Source organism: Salmo salar, unplaced genomic scaffold (assembly GCF_965601325.2).
Source record: "Salmo salar unplaced genomic scaffold, fSalSal1 ptg000838l, whole genome shotgun sequence".
Taxonomy (NCBI): Eukaryota; Metazoa; Chordata; class Actinopteri; order Salmoniformes; family Salmonidae; genus Salmo; species Salmo salar.
In genome coordinates this window covers 943,260-970,000 of record NW_027675516.1, presented here as the reverse complement: position 1 = coordinate 970,000, position 26,741 = coordinate 943,260, and the positions used below count along the sequence as shown (strand labels likewise).

The 26,741-nt window shown below is 44.2% G+C and overlaps 2 protein-coding genes across 2 annotated transcripts in view; one reads left to right on the top strand and one right to left on the bottom strand.

Moving 5' to 3' along the window:
• Nucleotides 1–9,080, bottom strand: part of LOC145877302 (tripartite motif-containing protein 16-like) — a 12,286-nt gene extending 3,206 nt beyond the window's left edge. The window contains exons 1-2 of the mRNA XM_082972611.1: nucleotides 8,363–9,080; nucleotides 7,834–7,929 (exon numbers count right to left, since the gene is read on the bottom strand). Coding sequence (XP_082828737.1) covers nucleotides 7,834–7,929; nucleotides 8,363–8,959 — 693 coding nt within the window. The 5' untranslated portion in view covers nucleotides 8,960–9,080. The remainder of the gene's footprint in view (nucleotides 1–7,833; nucleotides 7,930–8,362) is intronic.
• A 2,482-nt stretch (nucleotides 9,081–11,562) lies between these two features.
• Nucleotides 11,563–22,676, top strand: LOC145877292 (tripartite motif-containing protein 16). The gene is made up of 6 exons (XM_082972602.1): nucleotides 11,563–12,206; nucleotides 12,639–12,734; nucleotides 18,065–18,298; nucleotides 19,439–19,598; nucleotides 19,724–19,783; nucleotides 20,015–22,676. Exons 1-6 carry the CDS (start codon nucleotides 11,610–11,612, stop codon nucleotides 20,521–20,523), a joined length of 1,656 nt encoding a protein of 551 aa, XP_082828728.1. The 5' UTR covers nucleotides 11,563–11,609; the 3' UTR covers nucleotides 20,524–22,676.
• Nucleotides 22,677–26,741: the final 4,065 nt, after the last annotated feature.

The following is a 26,741-nucleotide window of genomic DNA, read 5'->3' as shown; positions in this document are numbered from 1 at the left end:
GAGGGACAGAGAGAGAGAGAGAGAGAGAGAGAGAGTGAGAGAGAGAGAGAGACAGAGAGAGAGAGACAGAGAGAGAGAGACAGAGAGAGAGAGACAGAGAGAGATAGCAGTTAGTTAATACACAACCCCCTGCCTCTGATGCCCCTTCCCTCCCGCTAAGCCCACCTCCGTACGGTACAGTAGCCTCTGTGCTGCTTTGAGTCAGAACGCTGCCACCCTGCTCTCCAGGTCCACCAAACCCAGTGATCAGTGGTTCCTCCCAGACCCACGGCCCAGGCACCCCCCCCCCCCCTCCTCTCGTGTGGGTCTCAGCAGCTGCCAGGCCCTCAGTACTGCAGCATAGAAATCAGAGACCCCTGTTGTATTGAGTCTCTCCGGCCGCATGATGAAGAGCTGCTGATCCAGCCACAAACCCAATTCAGTTTTCCATAAATGGCACCCAAAAAAAACTACCTTTTAATTTACCACTAAAACCTGTTCTTAGGACCAAGCCATAAAAACTGTATTATAATAATAACTGGTTTACGTTTTAACTACCAACAATTGGTAAAAACTTTCCCCTTTCGGAAACAATGGGAGACCTCAGAGTTGACAAGGTAAAACTCTGTTGTTCTGCCGCTGAACAAGGCAGTTAACCCACTGGTCCCCAGGAGGCCGTCATTGTAAATAGAATTTGTTCTTAACTGACCTGCCTGGTTAAATAAAGGTTTCATTAAAAAGTCTGGCAATAACTTAACTTTTCATTATTTAGACAGACTCCTCTAAATAATAAATATAATAAAATAACAAAAAAACAGTTAAATGCTAAGTACTATACATAGGTTTTATTTAAAAAATAACAATAGAACCTATTTAGTACTATAATGGTATTTACTAACATAATATTATTACTATAATAGTTTCTAAAGGGGTTCTAGGCTACCCTACCCTAGAATTAGGGTTCAGGATAAAACAGGTTATACGTAGGGTTAGAGTTTCTGTACAGCACTTTGTGACATCTGCTGATGTAAAAAGGTCTTCATAAATACATTAGATTGATTGTTAGGTTCAGGGTATTTAAAGAGATAAACTGTATGGGTTTATATCTCTCTTGCTCCTCCCTGTGGTCTTCTGTGGGAACTACATACCTCATTCACCACACTTGATAGGGTCATAATCTGAGGTAGCAACTGAGTCAGAGCTACAAATCAATGATCTCCACCTATCCATTAGGTTTACAACTCAGTGAACCTGCGCAGCATTCTCTCTATTTGATGTCTACGAACCAACAGATTTCAACGATTATCATATTACCCAGCAGCCATTTAGAAACAAATAAAAAAAGGTTATTTCTTTTTTTTCTTTCTTCTGACTGTTTAAATCGGCCACATCTTGAAAAAGAGAACAGGGACATGCGATTTGTTGAGAATTTACACCTTTTTATATATAAAAAAATATATATATACAGATAACCATGACCAGAACATGTTTAACGTTTGAAGGCTTTGCGCCAACCATCCCTATATGGTCAATACAATCTATAACCAGGTGACCAGTGAGCTTCCTCACCAAGTAGCTGTAACCTAGTTAATAATAAGTTACCTGAGGTAAACCTACAAGGAGAGTTAATAATAAGTTACCTGAGGTAAACCTACAAGGTTAGTTAATAATAAGTTACCTGAGGTAAACCTACAAGGATAGTTAATAATAAGTTACCTGAGGTAAACCTACAAGGTTAGTTAATAATAAGTTACCTGAGGTAAACCTACAAGGTTAGTTAATAATAAGTTACCTGAGGTAAACCTACAAGGATAGTTAATAATAAATTACCTGAGGTAAACCTACAAGGATGGTTAATAATAAGTTACCTGAGGTAAACCTACAAGGATAGTTAATAATAAGTTACCTGAGGTAAACCTACAAGGATGGTTAATAATAAGTTACCTGAGGTAAACCTACAAGGTTAGTTAATAATAAGTTACCTGAGGTAAACCTACAAGGATAGTTAATAATAAGTTACCTGAGGTAAACCTACAAGGTTAGTTAATAATAAGTTACCTGAGGTAAACCTACAAGGATAGTTAATAATAAGTTACCTGAGGTAAACCTACAAGGATAGTTAATAATAAGTTACCTGAGGTAAACCTACAAGGTTAGTTAATAATAAGTTACCTGAGGTAAACCTACAAGGATAGTTAATAATAAGTTACCTGAGGTAAACCTACAAGGATAGTTAATAATAAGTTACCTGAGGTAAACCTACAAGGATAGTTAATAATAAGTTACCTGAGGTAAACCTACAAGGATAGTTAATAATAAGTTACCTGAGGTAAACCTACAAGGTTAACGCGGGCTGGAAGATAATTACTTCAAAACCACAGCAAACAGCTGGGACATATAGTAATATTATATATATATAATATTATATCACTGGGCTCCTCTGTGCTAACAAACCCTGTGTACCACCCCTCCCCTGTTTAACCTTGAATTTCGTTCAGAAAAACACTTCCACATTTAGCAAAACGAACCAACTCTTTACGGATCTGTTCGGTGGTAATAAACGGAGGCAGATTAGACACCACTACTCTTGTCGAAATCGGCACCAACACAACCCCTCACATAAATCATACTGGTAACTAGCCGGGTAACAAGACTCACCTTTTACATTACCACAACCACCGCCTTGTTCATTCTGGATACAGAGTGTATATGTTCCTCTCCCACCTGTTCACCGACCAGGATCAATAATTCCTCCACACCATTCTCCACAACGCACCTGAAGAGACAGCGTTTCTTCTCCACTCGGTTGAGGACATCAAACTACCCTACTCCCTCCTCAACTCTAACCGATAAACAGTGGAAACCGATAAACAAACCCTCCCACCATGACAAAATACATTTGGAAAATAGGCAAAAGAATAGCTGCACTCTTCACGAACGACAAAACCTCACGTTACCAACTTCTTCTTCTTCTATGGTATAATGGAGGTCCTCAAACCAACGTTAAAGGAGCATGGCGCCTCCTACTGTGCTGGAGTGTGTTCAATCACGGTTTACACCATTTCTAAATCCTCCTACCTAACTCAGTACTTCTGAGAAAATAAAAAAGATCCCTACTAACTTCTAATAGACCCTCCCCCATCCAACCCCGTCCAACCTCAATGACCCTACACTTCAATCTTTCCCTCTCTTCAACATCCATACAACAATATAACAACACATGCTCCACCGTTTCATTGACAATACCCTCCAGACACAAACCATTCACATGCTGCCAACCAGATGGAAGGACCAGTTCAATGTACAATGTCCTAAACACAATCGAGGAAACACCACCTCTTCCTTCCTAATCTGACCTTTGAACCTTGGTCCACCGACCTTTCTTTGGAGGGCATATAAATGCCGTCCCTTGTGCTCAGAGTCCCATCTCTTCTGCCACACATCTATCAAAATGTCTCTGATCTCACATTTGTCCTCACCTCTACCCAGTGGAACATTAATATATATTATATCTTGTTTTAAAGTTATTTTAGCTAACTAGTCTACAATTTCATTCCATTCCACACCTGAATGTGCTGGGACCCAGCAGAATCTCACTACTAGACCCATTCTCTCAATTCTCCATAATAACATTAACCTGTTGGGGATAGGGGGCAGTATTTACACGGCCGGATAAAAAACGTACCCGATTTAATCTGGTTACTACTCCTGCCCAGTAACTAGAATATGCATATAATTATTGGCTTTGGATAGAAAACACCCTAAAGTTTATAAAACTGTTTGAATGGTGTCTGTGAGTATAACAGAACTCATATGGCAGGCAAAAACCTGAGAAGATTGCATACAGGAAGTGACCTGTCTGACAAGTTCTTGTTCATCTTGACTCTTTTTATTGAAGACTGAGGATCTTTGCTGTAACGTGACACTTCCTACGGCTCCCATAGGCTCTCAGAACCCGGGAAAAAGCTGAATGATATCGAGGCAGCCCCAGGCTGAAACACATTAGCGCGTTTGGATAGTGGCCGATCAGAGGACAATGGGCTTAGGCGCGTGCACGAGTCGACCCCATGCTTTATTTTCTTTCGTCTTTTTACCTAAACGCGCAGATTCCCGGTCGGAATATTATCGCTTTTTTACGAGAAAAATGGCATAAAAATTGATTTTAAACAGCGGTTGACATGCTTCGAAGTACGGTAATGGAATATTTAGAATTTCTTTGTCACGAAATGCGTCGTGCTCGTCACCCTTCTTTACCATTCGGATAGTGTCTTGAACGCACGAACAAAACGCCGTTATTTGGATATAACTATGGATAATTTTGAACCAAACCAACATTTGTTATTGAAGTAGAAGTCCTGGGAGTGCATTCTGACGAAGAACAGCAAAGGTAATAACATTTTTCTTATAGTAAATCTGACTTTGATGAGTGCTAAACTTGCTGGGTGTCTAAATAGCTAGCCCTGTGATGCCGGGCTATGTACTTAGAATATTGCAAAATGTGCTTTCACCGAATAGCTATTTTAAAATCGGACATATCGAGTGCATAGAGGAGTTCTGTATCTATAATTCTTAAAATAATTGTTATGCTTTTTGTGAACGTTTATCGTGAGTAATTTAGTACATTTTTAGTAAATTCACCGGAAGTTTGCGGGGGGTATGCTAGTTCTGAACGTCACATGCTAATGTAAAAAGCTGGTTTTTGATATAAATATGAACTTGATTGAACAAAACATGCATGTATTGTATAACATAATGTCCTAGGTGTGTCATCTGATGAAGATCATCAAAGGTTAGTGCTGCATTTAGCTGTGGTTTGGATTTATGTGACATTATATGCTAGCTTGAAAAATGGGTGTCTGATTATTTCTGGCTGGGTACTCTGCTGACATAATCTAATGTTTTGCTTTCGTTGTAAAGCCTTTTTGAAATCGGACAGTGTGGTTAGATTAACGAGAGTCTTGTCTTTAAAATGCTGTAAAATAGTCATATGTTTGAGAAATTGAAGTAATAGCATTTCTAAGGTATTTGAAAATCGCGCCACGGGATTCAACTGGCTGTTGCGTAGTTGGGACGATTTCGTCCCGCCGACCCTAGAGAGGTTAATACCTCCAATAGTAGGTCACTCCTAATAGATTTACCAGATGATAAACTATTCAATACAGACAGAGAATCTGAGGATACTATAACTCTAACAGGCTGTACGTCCTCCACCCACTGGAGGACAACTATTATCACCAACAGTTCAACTGAGTACACTGACAGTTCATCTGTTAGTCTTCTACATATCTGCACATCACATTCAGGAAGGTAAACACCTGCTCCTGTGGGCCCACTATCTGGGCCCTTGGATCCATCTGTGAAAAGAGGTAAAAAAGCATAACAACTTCTACCAATGTAATTGTCAACCAGTTTCCCTTTATCACTGACTTCTGACCCAATCTTTCCTTTTGTCTACCAAGGTTAGATCAACAACAGGATCTGGGAGTAACCATGGAGGAACATCCCCTATCACCACAGAAAGGGCCAACCTCCAACTCCCTGAAACTACTCTCATCAGCAAGCTTTCCAACTGTCCAACCAAAACCACTGCCTTGTCTACTAGTATATTCCCAACAGTCATCTAGAACAGTAGCAGTGGGATGCTCAACCTCACAGCCTTTCAACCCAATAAGCTAATGACAATTTATTACGTCGTATATCCAAAGGCATCTCACCTGCCTCAACTGGACTATAATATAAATCCATGATATTATGGGATACAAAATGGGAAAAGGGGAAATTATGATAATACTAAAAAACACCCTTCTAACTAACCCTACACTCATTAAAACCCACTACCCCATTCCACTACTTTGACCCTATCTGCTCCTGCACCAGGCCAACTAACCCTACACTCATTAAAACCCACTACCCCATTCCACTACTTTGACCCCATCTGCTCCTGCACCAGGCCAACTAACCCTACACTCATTAAAAACCCACTACCCCATTCCACTACTTTGACCCTATCTGCTCCTGCACCAGGCCAACTAACCCTACACTCATTAAAACCCACTACCCCATTCCACTACTTTGACCCTATCTGCTCCTGCACCAGGCCAACTAACCCTACACTCATTAAAAACCCACTACCCCATTCCACTACTTTGACCCTATCTGCTCCTGCACCAGGCCAACTAACCCTACACTCATTAAAACCCACTACCCCCATTCCACTACTTTGACCCTATCTGCTCCTGCACCAGGCCAACTAACCCTACACTCATTAAAACCCACTACCCCATTCCACTACTTTGACCCTATCTGCTCCTGCACCAGGCCAACTAACCCTACACTCATTAAAACCCACTACCCCATTCCACTACTTTGACCCTATCTGCTCCTGCACCAGGCCAAGTAACCTTACACTCATTAAAACCCACTACCCCATTCCACTACTTTGACCCTATCTGCTCCTGCACCAGGCCAACTAACCCTACACTCATTAAAACCCACTACCCCATTCCACTACTTTGACCCTATCTGCTCCTGCACCAGGCCAACTAACCCTACACTCATTAAAACCCACTACCCCATTCCACTACTTTGACCCTATCTGCTCCTGCACCAGGCCAACTAACCCTACACTCATTAAAACCCACTACCCCATTCCACTACTTTGACCCCATCTGCTCCTGCACCAGGCCAACTAACCCTACACTCATTAAAAACCCACTACCCCATTCCACTACTTTGACCCTATCTGCTCCTGCACCAGGCCAACTAACCCTACACTCATTAAAACCCACTACCCCATTCCACTACTTTGACCCTATCTGCTCCTGCACCAGGCCAACTAACCCTACACTCATTAAAAACCCACTACCCCATTCCACTACTTTGACCCTATCTGCTCCTGCACCAGGCCAACTAACCCTACACTCATTAAAACCCACTACCCCCATTCCACTACTTTGACCCTATCTGCTCCTGCACCAGGCCAACTAACCCTACACTCATTAAAACCCACTACCCCATTCCACTACTTTGACCCTATCTGCTCCTGCACCAGGCCAACTAACCCTACACTCATTAAAACCCACTACCCCATTCCACTACTTTGACCCTATCTGCTCCTGCACCAGGCCAAGTAACCTTACACTCATTAAAACCCACTACCCCATTCCACTACTTTGACCCTATCTGCTCCTGCACCAGGCCAACTAACCCTACACTCATTAAAACCCACTACCCCATTCCACTACTTTGACCCTATCTGCTCCTGCACCAGGCCAACTAACCCTACACTCATTAAAACCCACTACCCCATTCCACTACTTTGACCCTATCTGCTCCTGCACCAGGCCAACTAACCCTACACTCATTAAAACCCACTACCCCATTCCACTACTTTGACCCTATCTGCTCCTGTAACCAGGCCCACGGCCTGGGAGGAAGGGACACCACCACTCAACACACCCTGGAACTCTTCTGAAGTTAAATCTAGTATGACCAAATACTTCTCTGCAGCTGCCACCAAAACATATTTTTTTTCAGTGATTTACATTCCATTTCTGCGGTACAGTTGATAACCATTTGCTATGAACACTAAGAAGCCAACCTTACTGAAGCATATATCACTGGTTGGCCCATCCCTCTGTGCTGTCACAGATCTACTACTCACAGGGATCATCTCAGGATCCCTCAGCCTTGACCCATCCTCCTCTACTTTCTTCACTGCCATAGCAGTGACAACCTGTTCCCAACAGTGGGGTCAGTGGGATTGGATAGGGGCCCCTCTACCTCTCTCTCTCTCTCTCTCTGACTGGAGGAGACAGGTGAAATGGTGTGTCTCCTCTGGTCAACAATACTCACCTTGAGAGACTCCACAGCCTGTTGGAGCTCCTTCAGCTCCTTCTCTCTCTCCTGGAATCTCTGCTGGACCTTCTGCTGACTCATCCCCAGCTGCCTCTGTGGAGAATCACTCTTCAATCAGCTATCAAGCTTTATTAGTCCACTAGATCAATAGTATAGTAATGTGACATAGGGCCCATAGAGAGGAAGATCTAAAAAAATGGATGGTCCATTTACTAAATGATATGTATTTGTTGCTATGTGAATGATTATAGTTTTTATGGTAGGACTACATGTATCAACAGGTTGAGACTGAACTTTGGACTCATAAAAGGCCATTCAGAATGATAATAGTGTTTGACATTATAAAATGGTGATACATCTGGAGAATCTGGGTTGACATATCAATATATTCAAGGTTTGTGTTCATATTTGTTCTGCTGAGGATCCATTTCATTTCAATGATCTCATATTCAAACAGCCTTAGTTCCTACTGTATCTTTAATTCTTTGTTTATCAGACAGTCACCAACAAGTTGTTCTGGTCTTACCTGTTTCTCAGTCCTCTCTGCTGCAGCTGACACTGTATCATGGCCTTTATGTTCATCCATTGTACACATCAGACAGATACACTGCTGATCGGTACGACAGTAAACCTCCAGCAGTTTGTCATGATGAGAGCAGATCTTCTCCTGTAGTTGTGCGGTGGCTTTGACCAGCTTGTGCTTCTTCAAAGCAGGAGATTCGTAGTGAGATTGGAGGTGAGTCTCACAGTAAGAGGCCAGACACGCCAGACAGGACATGAGGGCTTTCTGCTTTCTGGTCCCAGTGCAGACATCACACGCCACATCTCTAGGTCCAGCATAGCACAGAGACGGAGGGGGAGCAGCCTGGAGTCCTGTCTTCTTCAGTTTCTCCACCACCTCAGCCAACATGTTATTTTTCCTCAGATTAGGCCTTGGAGTGAAGGTCTCTCTGCACTGAGGACAGCTATAGACCCCTTTCAGAACATCCTGATCCCAGCAGCCCTCAATACAGCTCCTACAGTAACTGTGTCCACAGGGGATGGCGACTGGTTCCTTCAGTAGATCCAGACAGACAGAACAACAGAACTGGTCCTGGTCCAGCAGAACTCCCTGTTGAGCCATTTGGACGGTTGTTCACTCTCACACAGACAGACGACACAGAGACTCAGATCAGTTTCGTTTCCTCAGAAGAGAGTTTGTGAAGGGGGATGGACTTCCTGGTTCTGCCAGAGGGGTGGGGTTAGAGGGAGGGTGGGGTTAGAGGGAGGGAGGAAGAGAGAGAGGAACTGCAAGCAACATCAAGAGGGAGACAAATAGTCTTGTTCCAATGTTAGAGCCCTTAACATGGAACAAATGACATAATGAATCTTAAAATGTGAGTTGTTAGAATATATGAAGGGTAACAGTTTTCTATGAAGTACGTATGTATCATTATTTTAATCACCTTTATAATGCCTTATAAATCAATAAGTCCTGAGGAGGTGTGATATATGGTTATTATACAGTACCGCGGCTAAGGGCTGTTCTTAGACAAGACACAACACGGATTGAGAATTATCTAACACTTTCAACAATACAATCACATTTTATTTTATTGGTTTCATACACATATTTATCAGATGTTATTGTGGGTGAAGTGAAATGCTTGTGTTCCTGGTTCCAACAGTGCAGTAGTATCTAACAATGCTTGTGTTCCTGGCTCCAACAGTGCAGTAATATCTAACAATGCTTGTGTTCCCAGCTCCAACAGTGCAGTAATATCTAACAATGCTTGTGTTCCCAGCTCCAACAGTGCAGTAATATCTAACAATGCTTGTGTTCCTGGCTCCAACAGTGCAGTAATATCTAACAATGCTTGTGTTCCCAGCTCCAACAGTGCAGTAATATCTAACAATGCTTGTGTTCCCAGCTCCAACAGTGCAGTAATATCTAACAATGCTTGTGTTCCTGGTTCCAACAGTGCAGTAATATCTAACAATGCTTGTGTTCCCAGCTCACAGAGGGCAAATCTAAAAAGTCAATGAAAATATTAGGACAAGCAATGATATATATATATATATACACTGTGTACTGTGATGTGATGCATAGACAATTTGGAGTACATCTGTAGTATATCTGAAGAATAGTAGATGTACAGTAGTAGTTATATAGGATGAACCATGACTAGAATACAGTATATACATATGAAGTGGACAGCAGTAGTTATATTGGATGAACCATGACTAGAATACAGTATATACATATGAAGTGGACAGCAGTAGTTATATAGGATGAACCAGGACTAGAATACAGTATATACATATGAAGTAGACAGCAGTAGTTATATAGGATGAACCATGACTAGAATACAGTATATACATATGAAGTGGACAGCAGTAGTTATATAGGATGAACCAGGACTAGAATACAGTATATACATATGAAGTGGACAGCAGTAGTTATATAGGATGAACCAGGACTAGAATACAGTATATACATATGAAGTGGACAGCATATGCATATGTATATACTGTATTCTAGTCCTGGTTCATCCTATATAACTACTGCTGTCTACTTCATATGTATATACTGTATTCTAGTCCTGGTTCATCCTATATAACTACTGCTGTCCACTTCATATGTATATACTGTATTCTAGTCCTGGTTCATCCTATATAACTACTGCTGTCCACTTCATATGTATATACTGTATTCTAGTCCTGGTTCATCCTATATAACTACTGCTGTCCACTTCATATGTATATACTGTATTCTAGTCATGGTTCATCCTATATAACTACTGCTGTCCACTTCATATGTATATACTGTATTCTAGTCATGGTTCATCCTATATAACTACTGCTGTCCACTTCATATGTATATACTGTATTCTAGTCCTGGTTCATCCTATATAACTACTGCTGTCCACTTCATATGTATATACTGTATTCTAGTCATGGTTCATCCTATATAACTACTGCTGTACATCTACTATTCTTCAGATATACTACAGATGTACTCCAAATTGTCTATGCATCACATCACAGTACACAGTGTATATATATATATATATATATATATATATATATATATATATATATATATATATATATATATATCATTGCTTGTCCTAATATTTACATTGACTTTTTAGATTTGCCCTCTGTGAGCTGGGAACACAAGCATTGTTAGATATTACTGCACTGTTGGAGCCAGGAACACAATCATTGTTAGATATTACTGCACTGTTGGAACCAGGAACACAAGCATTTCACTTCACCCACAATAACATCTGATAAATATGTGTATGAAACCAATAAAATAAAATGTGATTGTATTGTTGAAAGTGTTAGATAATTCTCAATCCGTGTTGTGTCTTGTCTAAGAACAGCCCTTAGCCGTGGTTCTGTATAATAACCATATATCACACCTCCTCAGGACTTATTGCTTTATAAGGCATTATAAAGGTGATTAAAATAATGATACATACGTACTTCATAGAAAACTGTTACCCTTCATATATTCTAACAACTCACATTTTAAGATTCATTATGTCATGTGTTCCATGTTAAAGGCTCTAACATTGGAACAAAACTATTTGTCTCCCTCTTGATGTTGCTTGCAGTTCCTCTCTCTCTTCCTGCATTCCTCTAACCCCTCCCTCCCTCCCTCTAACCCCACCCCTCTGGCAGAACCAGGAAATCCCTCCCCCTTCACAAACTCTCTTCTGAGGAAACGAAACTGATCTGAGTCTCTGTCTCGTCAGTCTGTGTGAGAGTGAACAACCGTCCCAATGGCTCAACAGGGAGTTCTGCTGGACCAGGACCAGTTCTGTTGTTCTGTCTGTCTGGATCTACTGAAGGAACCAGTCGCCATCCCCTGTGGACACAGTTACTGTAGGAGCTGTATTGAGGGCTGCTGGGATCAGGATGTTCTGAAAGGGGTCTATAGCTGTCCTCAGTGCAGACAGACCTTCAGTCCGAGGCCTACGCTGAGTAAAAATAACATGTTGGCTGAGGTGGTGGAGAAACTGAAGAAGACAGGACTCCAGGCTGCTCCCCCTCCTGCTCTGTGCTATGCTGGACCTAGAGATGTGGCGTGTGATTTCTGCACTGGGACCAGAAAGCAGAAAGCCCTCATGTCCTGTCTGGTGTGTCTGGCCTCTTACTGTGAGACTCACCTCCAATCTCACTACGAATCTCCTGCTTTGAAGAGGCACAAGATGGTCAAAGCCACCGCACAACTACAGGAGAAGATCTGCTCTCATCATGACAAACTGCTGGAGGTTTACTGTCGTACCGATCAGCAGTGTATCTGTTATCAGTGTGTGATGGATGAACATAAAGGCCATGATACAGTGTCAGCTGCAGCAGAGAGGACTGAGAAACAGGTAAGACCAGAACAACTTGTTGGTGACTGTCTGATAAACAAAGAATTCAAGATACAGTAGGAACTAAGGCTGTTTGAATATGAGATCATTGAAATGAAATGGATCCTCAGCAGAACAAATATGAACACAAACCTTGAGTATATAGATATGTCAACCCAGATTCTCCAGATGTATCACCATTTTATAATGTCAAACACTATTATCATTCTGAATGCCCTTTTATGAGTCCAAAGTTCAGTCTCAACCTGTTGATACATGTAGTCCTACCATAAAAACTATAATCATTCACATAGCAACAAATAAATATCATTTAGTAAATGGACCATCCATTTTTTAGACCTTCCTCTCTATGGGCCCTATGTCACATTACTATACTATTGATCTACTGGACTAATAAAGCTTGATAGCTCATTGAAGAGTGATTCTCCACAGAGGCAGCTGGGGATGAGTCAGCAGAAGGTCCAGCAGAGATTCCAGGAGAGAGAGAAGGAGCTGAAGGAGCTCCAACAGGCTGTGGAGTCTTTCAAGGTGAGTATTGTTGACCAGAGGAGACACACCATTTCACCTGTCTCCTCCAGTCAGAGAGAGAGAGAGAGAGAGAGGTAGAGGGGCCCCTATCCAATCCCACTGACCCCACTGTTGGGAACAGGTTGTCACTGCTGAGGTAGTGAAGAAAGTAGAGGAGGATGGGTCAAGGCTGAAGGATCCTGAGAGGATCCCTGTGAGTAGTAGATCAGTGACAGCACAGAGGGATGGGCCAACCAGTGATATATGCTTCAGTAAGGTTGGCTTCTTAGTGTTCATAGCAAATGGTTATCAACTGTACCGCAGAAATGGAATGTAAATCACAGGAAAAAAAATATGTTTTGGTGGCAGCTGCAGAGAAGTATTTGGTCATACTAGATTTGACTTCAGAAGAGTTCCAGGGTGTGTTGAGTGGTGGTGTCCCGTCCTCCCAGGTCGTTGGCCTGGTGCAGGAGCAGATAGGGTCAAAGTAGTGGAATGGGGTAGTGGGTTTTAATGAGTGTAGGGTTAGTTGGCCTGGTGCAGGAGCAGATAGGGTCAAAGTAGTGGAATGGGGTAGTGGGTTTTAATGAGTGTAGGGTTAGTTGGCCTGGTGCAGGAGCAGATAGGGTCAAAGTAGTGGAATGGGGTAGTGGGTTTTAATGTGTGTAGGGTTAGTTGGCCTGGTGCAGGAGCAGATAGGGTCAAAGTAGTGGAATGGGGTAGTGGGTTTTAATGAGTGTAGGGTTAGTTGGCCTGGTGCAGGAGCAGATAGGGTCAAAGTAGTGGATTGGGGGTAGTGGGTTTTAATGAGTGTAGGGTTAGTTGGCCTGGTGCAGGAGCAGATAGGGTCAAAGTAGTGGAATGGGGTAGTGGGTTTTAATGAGTGTAGGGTTAGTTGGCCTGGTGCAGGAGCAGATAGGGTCAAAGTAGTGGAATGGGGTAGTGGGTTTTAATGAGTGTAGGGTTAGTTGGCCTGGTGCAGGAGCAGATAGGGTCAAAGTAGTGGAATGGGGTATTGGGTTTTAATGAGTGTAGGGTTAGTTGGCCTGGTGCAGGAGCAGATAGGGTCAAAGTAGTGGAATGGGGTAGTGGGTTTTAATGAGTGTAGGGTTAGTTGGCCTGGTGCAGGAGCAGATAGGGTCAAAGTAGTGGAATGGGGTAGTGGGTTTTAATGAGTGTAGGGTTAGTTGGCCTGGTGCAGGAGCAGATAGGGTCAAAGTAGTGGAATGGGGGTAGTGGGTTTTAATGAGTGTAGGGTTAGTTGGCCTGGTGCAGGAGCAGATAGGGTCAAAGTAGTGGAATGGGGGTAGTGGGTTTTAATGAGTGTAGGGTTAGTTGGCCTGGTGCAGGAGCAGATAGGGTCAAAGTAGTGGAATGGGGTAGTGGGTTTTAATGAGTGTAGGGTTAGTTAGAAGGGTGTTTTTTAGTATTATCATAATTTCCCCTTTTCCCATTTTGTATCACAAAATATAATGGATTTAGATTATAGTCCAGTTGAGGCAGGTGAGATGCCTTTGGAGAATGGTGTGGAGGAATTATTGATCCTGGTCGGTGAACAGGTGGGAGAGGAACATATACACTCTGTATCCAGAATGAACAAGGCGGTGGTTGTGGTAATGTAAAAGGTGAGTCTTGTTGCCCGGCTAGTTACCAGTATGATTTATGTGAGGGGTTGTGTTGGTGCTGATTTCGACAAGAGTAGTGGTGTCTAATCTGCCTCCGTTTATTACCACTGAACAGATCCGTAAAGAGTTGGTTCGTTTTGCTAAATGTGGAAGTGTTTTTCTGAACGAAATTCAAGGTTAAACAGGGGAGGGGTGGTACACAGGGTTTGTTAGCACAGAGGAGCCCAGTGATATAATATTATATATATAATATTACTATATGTCCCAGCTGTTTGCTGTGGTTTTGAAGTAATTCTCTTCCAGCCCGCGTTAACCTTGTAGGTTTACCTCAGGTAACTGATTATTAACTATCCTTGTAGGTTTACCTCAGGTAGCTTATTATTAACTAACCTTGTAGGTTTACCTCAGGTAAGTTATTATTAACTATCCTTGTAGGTTTACCTCAGGTAACTTACTATTAACTCTCCTTGTAGGTTTACCTCAGGTAACTTATTAACTAACCTTGTAGGTTTACCTCAGGTAACTTATTATTAACTCTCCTTGTAGGTTTACCTCAGGTAACTTATTATTAACTATCCTTGTAGGTTTACCTCAGGTAACTTATTATTAACTATCCTTGTAGGTTTACCTCAGGTAACTTATTATTAACTAACCTTGTAGGTTTACCTCAGGTAACTTAATATTAACTAGGTTACAGCTACTTGGTGAGGAAGCTCACTGTTCACCTGGTTATAGTGACCTACAGGGATGGTTGGCGCAAAGCCTTCAAACGTTAAACATGTTCTGGTCATGGTTAACTGTATATCTATATTTTTTATATATAAAAAAGTGTAAATTATCAACAAATCGCATGTCCCTGTTCTCTTTTTCAAGATGTGGCCGATTTAAACAGTCAGAAAAAAAGAATAAAAAGAACTAACCTTTTTTTATTTGTTTCTAAATGGCTGCTGGGTAATATAATAATCGTTGAAATCTGTTGGTTCGTAGACATCAAATAGAGAGAATGCTGCGCAGGTTCACTGAGTTGTAAACCTAATGGATAGGTGGAGATCATTGATTTGTAGCTCTGACTCAGTTGCTACCTCAGATTATGAGCCTATCAAGTGTGGTGAATGAGGTATGTAGTTCCCACAGAAGACCACAGGGAGGAGCAAGAGAGATATAAACCCATACAGTTTCTTTTTAAATACCCTGAACCTAACAATCAATCTAACGTATTTATAAAGACCTTTTTACATCAGCAGATGTCACAAAGTGCTGTACAGAAACTCTAACCCTACGTATAACCTGTTTTATCCTGAACCCTAATTCTAGGGTAGGGTAGCCTACAACCCCTTTAGAAACTATTATAGTAATAATATTATGTTAGTAAATACCATTATAGTACTAAATAGGTTCTATTGTTATTTTTTAAATAAAACCTATGTATAGTACTTAGCATTTAACTGTTTTTTTTTGTTATTTTATTATATTTATTATTTAGAGGAGTCTGTCTAATTAATGAAAAGTTAAGTTATTGCCAGACTTTTTAATGAAACCTTTATTTAACCAGGTGGGCCAGTTGAGAACAAGTCCTTTATTTAACCAGGTGGGCCAGTTGAGAACAAGTCCTTTATTTAACCAGGTGGGCCAGTTGAGAACAAGTCCTTTATTTAACCAGGTAGGCCAGTTGAGAACAAGTCCTTTATTTAACCAGGTGGGCCAGTTGAGAACAAGTCCTTTATTTAACCAGGTGGGCCAGTTGAGAACAAGTCCTTTATTTAACCAGGTGGGCCAGTTGAGAACAAGTCCTTTATTTAACCAGGTGGGCCAGTTGAGAACAAGTCCTTTATTTAACCAGGTGGGCCAGTTGAGAACAAGTCCTTTATTTAACCAGGTGGGCTAGTTGAGAACAAGTCCTTTATTTAACCAGGTGGGCTAGTTGAGAACAAGTCCTTTATTTAACCAGGTGGGCCAGTTGAGAACAAGTCCTTTATTTAACCAGGTAGGCCAGTTGAGAACAAGTCCTTTATTTAACCAGGTAGGCCAGTTGAGAACAAGTTCTCATTTACAACAGCGACCTGGCCAAGATAAAGCAAAGCAGTGTGACACAAACAACAACACAGAGTTACACATGGAATAAACAAACGTACCGTCAATAACACAATAGAAAAGTCTATATACAGTTGTGCAAATGAGGTAAGATAAAGGAGGTAAGTTAATAAATAGGCCGTGGTGGCGAAATAATTACAATGTAGCAATTAAACACTGGAGTGATAGATGTGCAGAAGATTAATTTGCAAGTAGAGATACTAGTATTAACTAACTGCTATCTCTCTGTCCCTCTCTCTCTCTCTCTCTCTCTCTCTGTCCCCCTCTCTCTCTCTGTCCCCCTCTCTCTCTCTGTCCCCCTCTCTCTCTCTGTCTCTCTCTCTCTCTCTCTCTGTCCCCCTCTCTCTCTCTGTCCCCCTCTCTCTCTCTGTCCCCCTCTCTCTCTCTGTCTCTCTCTCTCTCTCTCTCTCTCTCTCTCTCTCTGTCCCTCTCTCTCTCTCTCTCTCTGTCCCCCTCTCTCTCTCTGTCTCTCTCTGTCCCTCTCTCTCTCTCTCTCTCTCTCTGTCCCTCTCTCTGTCTCTCTCTCTCTGTCCCTCTCTCTCTTTCTCTCTCTCTCTCTGTCCCTCTCTCTCTCTGTCCCTCTCTCTCTCTGTCCCTCTCTCTCTCTCCCTCCCTCTCTCTCTCTCTCTCTCTCTCTCTCTCTGTCCCTCTCTCTCTCTCTCTCTGTCCCTCTCTCTCTCTGTCTCTCTCTGTCCCTCTCTCTCTGTCCCTCTCTCTCTGTCCCTCTCTCTCTCTCTCTCTCTGTCCCTCTCTCTCTCTCTCTCTCTCTCTGTCCCTCTCTCTCTCTCTCTGTCTCTCTCTCTCTCTGTCTCTGTCCCTCTCTCGCTCTCTCTCTGTCCCTCTCTCTCTCTCTGTCCCACTCTCTCTGTCCCTCTCCCTCTCTCTCTCTGTCTCCCTCTCTCTCTCTGTCCCCCTCTCTCTCTCTGTCCCCCTCTCTCTCTCTGTCCCCCTCTCTCTCTCTGTCTCTCTCTCTCTCTCTCTCTCTCTCTCTGTCCCTCTCTCTCTCTCTCTGTCCCCCTCTCTCTCTGTCTCTCTCTGTCCCTCTCTCTCTCTCTCTCTCTCTCTTTCTCTCTCTCTCTCTGTCCCTCTCTCTCTCTGTCCCTCTCTCTCTCTGTCCCTCTCTCTCTCCCTCCCCCTCTCTCTCTCTCTCTCTCTCTCTCTCTGTCCCTCTCTCTCTCTGTCCCTCTCTCTCTCTCCCTCCCTCTCTCTCTCTCTCTCTCTCTCTGTCCCTCTCTCTCTCTCTCTCTGTCCCCCTCTCTCTCTCTGTCTCTCTCTCTCTCTGTCCCTCTCTCTCTCTCTGTCCCTCTCTCTCTCTCTGTCCCCCTCTCTCTCTCTGTCCCTCTCTCTGTCCCTCTCTCTCTCTGTCCCTCTCTCTCTCTGTCCCTCTCTCTCTCTCTCTGTCCCTCTCTGTCCCTCTCTGTCTCTCTCTCTGTCTCTCTCTCTGTCTCTGTCTCTGTCTCTCTCTGTCCCTCCTCTCTCTCTGTCTCTCTCTGTCCCTCCTCTCTCTCTGTCCCTCTCTCTCTCTCTCTCTCTCTCTCTCTCTCCTTCCTCTCTCTCTGTCTCTCTCTGTCCCTCCTCTCTCTCTGTCTCTCTCTCTCTCTCTCTCTCTGTCTCTCTCTCTCTCTCTCTCAACAGCGCTCTGCACAGGCAGCATTGGAGGACAGTGATCAGATCTTTACTGAGCTGATCCGCTCCATTGAGAGAAGGAGCTCTGAGGTGAAGGAGCTGATCAGAGCCCAAGAGAAGGCTCAAGTGAGTGAAGCTGAAGGAGTCCTGGAGCAACTGAAGCAGGAGATAGCTGAGCTGAGGAAGAGAAGCACTGAGCTGGAGCAGCTCTCACACACAGAGGTTCACATCCATTTCCTCCAGGTAACTAAACTGTCTTGTTACATGTGATATGAAATGAACTTCATGTGAAACTATTCATCTTATGTTGTCCTGTCTGTTCCCCTCTCTCTCTCTCTCTCTCTCTCTCTCTCTGTCTCTCTCTCTCTCTCTCCTCTCTGTCTCTCTCTCTCTCTCTATCCCTCTCGCTCTCTCTGTCCCTCTCTCTCTCTCTCCCTCTCTCTGTCCCCCTCTCTCTGTCCCTCTCTCTCTGTCCCCCTCTCTCTCTCTCTCTCTCTGTCCCTCTCTCTGTCCCTCTCTCTCTCTCTCTGTCCCTCTCTCTCTCTCTGTCCCTCTCTCTCTCTCTGTCTCTGTCCCTCTCTCTGTCTCTGTCCCTCTCTCTGTCTCTGTCCCTCTCTGTCTCTGTCCCTCTCTCTGTCTCTGTCCCTCTCTCTCTCTCTCTCTGTCCCTCTCTCTCTCTCTCTCTGTCCCTCTCTCTCTCTCTCTGTCCCTCTCTCTCTCTCTGTCTCTCTCTCTCTCTCTGTCTCTGTCTCTCTCTCTGTCTCTGTCCCTCTCTCTCTCTCTGTCCCTCTCTCTCTCTCTGTCCCTCTCTCTCTCTCTCTGTCCCTCTCTCTCTCTCTCTGTCCCTCTCTCTCTCTCTCTGTCCCTCTCTCTCTCTCTCTGTCCCTCTCTCTCTCTCTCTCTCTCTGTCCCTCTCTCTCTCTCTCTCTGTCTCTCTCTCTCTGTCCCTCTCTCTCTCTGTCCCTCTCTCTCTCTCTCTGTCCCTCTCTGTCCCTCTCTCTCTCTCTGTCCCTCTCTCTCTCTCTCTCTCTCTCTGTCCCTCTCTCTCTCTCTCTCTGTCTCTGTCCCTCTCTCTGTCTCTCTCTCTCTCTGTCCCTCTCTCTCTCTCTCTCTCTCTCTGTCCCTCTCTCTCTCTCTGTCCCTCTCTCTGTCTCTGTCCCTCTCTCTGTCCCTCTCTCTGTCTCTGTCCCTCTCTCTGTCTCTGTCCCTCTCTCTCTCTCTCTGTCCCTCTCTGTCCCTCTCTCTCTCTCTCTCTCTCTGTCCCTCTCTCTCTGTCTCTCTCTCTCTCTCTGTCTCTCTCTCTGTCTCTCTCTGTCTCTCTCTGTCTCTCTCTCTGTCTCTCTCTCTGTCTCTCTCTCTGTCTCTCTCTCTCTCTCTCTCCAGAGTTATCAGTCTCTCTCCAGTATCAGTGTATCTTCAGACTTACCCAGCATCGTTGTCCGTCCTCTTCAGTACTTTGGAGATGTGAGTAAGACTGTGTCTGAACTGAGAGAGAAACTAGAAGACTTCCTTAAAGGAGAATGGACCAAGATCTCCACTACAGGTGTGTTGAAAACAATCAGAACATCAACTTTAGACCATTGAAAGTTCCCTACTAGTCATATACATGTGGAATATGGTATGATGATAACATTCCCTCTCTCTGTCAATGTGTTTGTGTGTCTGTAGTGAATATAGTGGATGTTGTACTGCCTCCAGAGCCCAAGACCAGAGAACAGTTGTTACAATGTGAGTCTCTTTATTGTGAAGTAACTAACAGTCTCTTTTTACTGCCACTCCTAACAATCCCTCTAGAAATATATAGCAATAGTAGATCTAATCAAAGACTGGGTATCTATCTGACTCCTCATATTTCTCTGATTTGATCTCTGCTGTGCTCTAATCAAAGACAGGGTAGATGCAGTATCTGACTTAACTTATTGTTCTGACTCCCCTCATTGGTCTCTGCTCTTCTCCCAGATTCCTGTCAGCTCACACTGGACCCAAACACAGCACACAGACACCTCTCTCTGTCTGAAGGGAACAGAAAGGTGACCTATACAGACCAAGTCCAACCATATCCTGACCATCCAGACAGATTCACCACCTGGTACCAGGTTCTGTGTAGAGAGGGTCTGTCTGGACGCTGTTACTGGGAGGTGGAGTGGACTGGTGTTGTTATTACAGCAGTCTCATATAAAGACATCAGCAGAACAGGGTCAGATAATATATTTGGACACAATAACAAGTCCTGGAGTTTACAGCGCTATAGTGATGGTTATTATTTCAGACACAATGATGTTGGGACTAAAGTATCAGGTCCTCAGTCCTCCAGAGTAGGAGTGTACCTGGATCACAAGGCAGGTACTCTGTCCTTCTACAGTGTCTCTGACACAATGACCCTCCTCCACAGAGTCCAGACCACATTCACTCAGCCCCTCTATCCTGGGTTTATGCTCTCTGGTACTGCTGAGCTGGTTAAACTGTAGTAGGGTCCACATAGATACTAGTCATGCTGGTGTAGTCTATAGCTGAGCTGGTTAAACTGTAGTAGGGTCCACATAGATACTAGTCATGCTGGTGTAGTCTATAGCTGAGCTGGTTAAACTGTAGTAGGGTCCACATAGATACTAGTCATGCTGGTGTAGTCTATAGCTGAGCTGGTTAAACTGTAGTAGGGTCCACATAGATACTAGTCATGCTGGTGTAGTCTATAGCTGAGCTGGTTAAACTGTAGTAGGGTCCACACAGATACTAGTCATGCTGGTGTAGTCTATAGCTGAGCTGGTTAAACTGTAGTAGGGTCCACATAGATACTAGTCATGCTGGTGTAGTCTATAGCTGAGCTGGTTAAACTGTAGTAGGGTCCACATAGATACTAGTCATGCTGGTGTAGTCTATAGCTGAGCTGGTTAAACTGTAGTAGGGTCCACATAGATACTAGTCGTGCTGGTGTAGTCTATAGCTGAGCTGGTTAAACTGTAGTAGGGTCCACATAGATACTAGTCATGCTGGTGTAGTCTATAGCTGAGCTGGTTAAACTGTAGTAGGGTCCACATAGATACTAGTCATGCTGGTGTAGTCTATAGCTGAGCTGGTTAAACTGTAGTAGGGTCCACACAGATACTAGTCATGCTGGTGTAGTCTATAGCTGAGCTGGTTAAACTGTAGTAGGGTCCACACAGATACTAGTCATGCTGGTGTAGTCTATAGCTGAGCTGGTTAAACTGTAGTAGGGTCCACACAGATACTAGTCATGCTGGTGTAGTCTATAGCTGAGCTATTTAAACTGTAGTAGGGTCCACATAGATACTAGTCGTGCTGGTGTAGTCTATAGCTGAGCTGGTTAAACTGTAGTAGGGTCCACATACATACTAGTCGTGCTGGTGTAGTCTATAGCTGAGCTGGTTAAACTGTAGTAGGGTCCACATAGATACTAGTCGTGCTGGTGTAGTCTATAGCTGAGCCGGTTAAACTGTAGTAGGGTCCACATAGATACTAGTCGTGCTGGTGTAGTCTATAGCTGAGCTGGTTAAACTGTAGTAGGGTCCACATAGATACTAGTCGTGCTGGTGTAGTCTATAGCTGAGCTGGTTAAACTGTAGTAGGGTCCACATAGATACTAGTCATGCTGGTGTAGTCTATAGCTGAGCTGGTTAAACTGTAGTAGGGTCCACATAGATACTAGTCACGCTGGTGTAGTCTATAGCTGAGCCGGTTAAACTGTAGTAGGGTCCACATAGATACTAGTCACGCTGGTGTAGTCTATAGCTGAGCCGGTTAAACTGTAGTAGGGTCCACATAGATACTAGTCACGCTGGTGTAGTCTATAGCTGAGCCGGTTAAACTGTAGTAGGGTCCACATAGATACTAGTCACGCTGGTGTAGTCTATAGCTGAGCCGGTTAAACTGTAGTAGGGTCCACATAGATACTAGTCATGCTGGTGTAGTCTATAGCTGAGCTGGTTAAACTGTAGTAGGGTCCACATAGATACTAGTCATGCTGGTGTAGTCTATAGCTGAGCCGGTTAAACTGTAGTAGGGTCCACATAGATACTAGTCACGCTGGTGTAGTCTATAGCTGAGCTGGTTAAACTGTAGTAGGGTCCACATAGATACTAGTCATGCTGGTGTAGTCTATAGCTGAGCTGGTTAAACTGTAGTAGGGTCCACATAGATACTAGTCATGCTGGTGTAGTCTATAGCTGAGCTGGTTAAACTGTAGTAGGGTCCACATAGATACTAGTCATGCTGGTGTAGTCTATATCTGAGCTGGTTAAACTGTAGTAGGGTCCACATAGATACTAGTCATGCTGGTGTAGTCTATAGCTGAGCTGGTTAAACTGTAGTAGGGTCCACATAGATACTAGTCATGCTGGTGTAGTCTATAGCTGAGCTGGTTAAACTGTAGTAGGGTCCACATAGATACTTCAATAAAAGCCCCACCTCCTCTCGCTCAGCCATTCTAACAGTGGAAGCCAGGATCTGTGAGAAACTATGATAATAAACTGTGAACAATAATGAAGCCATGTTTTCTGTGTGAGTGAGGATTTAATTATTTAATTGTGTGATAACTTTAATTCTGTGATAACTTTATGTAATACATCCTCTGTTTCCTAACTGAATAAACATTTTAACATTGCAGTTGGTTCAGTCTGATCATCTCATGTTGGAACTTTATTTTAACCCCTTTTCACAATTTTTTATATTTATTTTTTTAATGACAAATTGCAGAGCCTCTGTATACATTTTTACACATTTTTCCCCCACTCTCTACTTTGTACAATGACAGAGAAGTGGGACTCTGTCGTTTTTCTGACAAGTTCTCTCATTGATCTCAGGTTCAGCCACCAGGGGGCACCCACCCTCCATGAAAACTTTCATAGGCTCTCTTTCACTCAGTAATCATGTAACAAGTCGACAGGCTCCCAGAGGCAGGGCAATCAAAGGCTCCAACTCACTGAACTGCCCATCAGCCCAGTCATTGTTATTATTCATACTGTTTAAATAAAAACAGAGGTCTTTAAACTCTTGAATATCTGAACTTGATACAGAGAAAAACAGGATGAGAGAAAGGAGGTTATGAACAAGACAAAACTATTTTTTATAGCATCATAAAAAATGTTATTTTTATTTTATTTACAGTCAATTCTCTAAAAAACCAAAAGGGAATTGAGCACAAGGCAGATAAGCCGTTCTCCCTCCCAACAACATAATACAATTATTTTTAGGGACTTTTCATCATCGTATATATATATATATATATATATATATATATATATATATATATATATAAAATCAGTGGCGTGTGTTCATTTACAGGTCAGAGCTGTAAGGCAAGAGCCACATTCCAACACCTTTAAAATGTACCCCGCCCTCCCTCTCTTCCTTCCTTCCCTCTCTCCCTCCTCTCTTCACTCATCCTTCCTCTTTTTCCCCTCGTTCCCTCCTTCCTTCCCTCTCTCCCTCCTCTCTTCACTCATCCTTCCTCTTTTTCCCCTCGTTCCCTCCTTCCTTCCCTCTCTGCCTCCTTTCTTGAAATAATCAATGAATCAGACATGACTGAAAAAATGGAGTTCAAGCTTTTACACTTTCAAGTTGTGTCAAGTCAGTGATGTCACAAAGGACAAGGAGAGTAAGAAGGAAGGAAGGAAGGAAGGAAGGAAGGGTGCTTCTTTATAGTGCTGGGGTGTGACCCCGGTGTTCATCTTGCTGTCCGGAGAGAAACTGAACCCATCTCAGAGGATAAGTCCCAAATGGCACCCTACTCCCTATATAGCGCACCACTTTTGATCAGATCCCCATGGGCCCTGGACACAAGTAGTGCACTATATGAAGGCAATAGGGTGCCCTTTTGGGACGCAAACATGGTAACACACACACAGCCGGCCCACTTCTCCCTCCCCCATCTCCTCACCCACCCCGCTTAATAAAACCCAACATCAAAAAACAGGGAGAGAAAAATTCTAGATTAAGAGAGAAATGAATCAAAGAGAAAGAAGTCTGTCCATCCTCTCGTTCGCCCGGCCCTCCCTCTCGCACGTTAGAAGGTGTTCACATCTTCTTTCTCCATTAAACCCTCTTTTTATTCTTTATGTTCAGGTAATAGTTCTCAGTCCTCCCCTCCTCCCTCCGGTTTCATTTCAGAATACAAGAGGAGTTCACATATCTGTTTATCCATAGGTATCCGGTTTCACCATTGCCCACGGCAACCACCAATCATCAACGATAAACGGGCAGTTAGACACAAAAAAACGCATCTGAAATTGCAAAAAGTGGAAGTTGTACTCCCGGTCCCCACCGCTGAGGGGGGGGGGGGGCATCTCCTTATTACTGTACCTCACCTCAGTCTCCTTCAAGTCTCTGGAGCTCACATCCTGGTCTGGGGTCTCTAATCAGAGGGAGGGAGGGAGGGCTACTCCTTATTACTGTACCTCACCTCAGTCTCCTTCAAGTCTCTGGAGCTCACATCCTGGTCTGGGGTCTCTAATCAGAGGGAGGGAGGGAGGGCATCTCCTTATTACTGTACCTCACCTCAGTCTCCTTCAAGTCTCTGGAGCTCACATCCTGGTCTGGGGTCTCTAATCAGAGGGAGGGAGGGAGGGCTACTCCTTATTACTGTACCTCACCTCAGTCTCCTTCAAGTCTCTGGAGCTCACATCCTGGTCTGGGGTCTCTAATCAGAGGGAGGGAGGGAGGGCTACTCCTTATTACTGTACCTCACCTCAGTCTCCTTCAAGTCTCTGGAGCTCACATCCTGGTCTGGGGTCTCTAATCAGAGGGAGGGAGGGCATCTCCTTATTACTGTACCTCACCTCAGTCTCCTTCAAGTCTCTGGAGCTCACATCCTGGTCTGGGGTCTCTAATCAGAGGGAGGGAGGGAGGGCTACTCCTTATTACTGTACCTCACCTCAGTCTCCTTCAAGTCTCTGGAGCTCACATCCTGGTCTGGGGTCTCTAATCAGAGGGAGGGAGGGAGGGCATCTCCTTATTACTGTACCTCACCTCAGTCTCCTTCAAGTCTCTGGAGCTCACATCCTGGTCTGGGGTCTCTAATCAGAGGGAGGGAGGGAGGGCATCTCCTTATTACTGTACCTCACCTCAGTCTCCTTCAAGTCTCTGGAGCTCACATCCTGGTCTGGGGTCTCTAATCAGAGGGAGGGAGGGAGGGCTACTCCTTATTACTGTACCTCACCTCAGTCTCCTTCAAGTCTCTGGAGCTCACATCCTGGTCTGGGGTCTCTAATCAGAGGGAGGGAGGGAGGGCATCTCCTTATTACTGTACCTCACCTCAGTCTCCTTCAAGTCTCTGGAGCTCACATCCTGGTCTGGGGTCTCTAATCAGAGGGAGGGAGGGAGGGCTACTCCTTATTACTGTACCTCACCTCAGTCTCCTTCAAGTCTCTGGAGCTCACATCCTGGTCTGGGGTCTCTAATCAGAGGGAGGGAGGGAGGGCTACTCCTTATTACTGTACCTCACCTCAGTCTCCTTCAAGTCTCTGGAGCTCACATCCTGGTCTGGGGTCTCTAATCAGAGGGAGGGAGGGAGGGCTACTCCTTATTACTGTACCTCACCTCAGTCTCCTTCAAGTCTCTGGAGCTCACATCCTGGTCTGGGGTCTCTAATCAGAGGGAGGGAGGGCTACTCCTTATTACTGTACCTCACCTCAGTCTCCTTCAAGTCTCTGGAGCTCACATCCTGGTCTGGGGTCTCTAATCAGAGGGAGGGAGGGAGGGCTACTCCTTATTACTGTACCTCACCTCAGTCTCCTTCAAGTCTCTGGAGCTCACATCCTGGTCTGGGGTCTCTAATCAGAGGGAGGGAGGGAGGGCTACTCCTTATTACTGTACCTCACCTCAGTCTCCTTCAAGTCTCTGGAGCGCACATCCTGGTCTGGGGTCTCTAATCAGAGGGAGGGAGGGAGGGCTACTCCTTATTACTGTACCTCACCTCAGTCTCCTTCAAGTCTCTGGAGCTCACATCCTGGTCTGGGGTCTCTAATCAGAGGGAGGGAGGGCTACTCCTTATTACTGTACCTCACCTCAGTCTCCTTCAAGTCTCTGGAGCTCACATCCTGGTCTGGGGTCTCTAATCAGAGGGAGGGAGGGCATCTCCTTATTACTGTACCTCACCTCAGTCTCCTTCAAGTCTCTGGAGCTCACATCCTGGTCTGGGGTCTCTAATCAGAGGGAGGGAGGGCATCTCCTTATTACTGTACCTCACCTCAGTCTCCTTCAAGTCTCTGGAGCTCACATCCTGGTCTGGGGTCTCTAATCAGAGGGAGGGAGGGAGGGCATCTCCTTATTACTGTACCTCACCTCAGTCTCCTTCAAGTCTCTGGAGCTCACATCCTGGTCTGGGGTCTCTAATCAGAGGGAGGGAGGGAGGGCTACTCCTTATTACTGTACCTCACCTCAGTCTCCTTCAAGTCTCTGGAGCTCACATCCTGGTCTGGGGTCTCTAATCAGAGGGAGGGAGGGCATCTCCTTATTACTGTACCTCACCTCAGTCTCCTTCAAGTCTCTGGAGCTCACATCCTGGTCTGGGGTCTCTAATCAGAGGGAGGGAGGGAGGGCTACTCCTTATTACTGTACCTCACCTCAGTCTCCTTCAAGTCTCTGGAGCTCACATCCTGGTCTGGGGTCTCTAATCAGAGGGAGGGAGGGAGGGCTACTCCTTATTACTGTACCTCACCTCAGTCTCCTT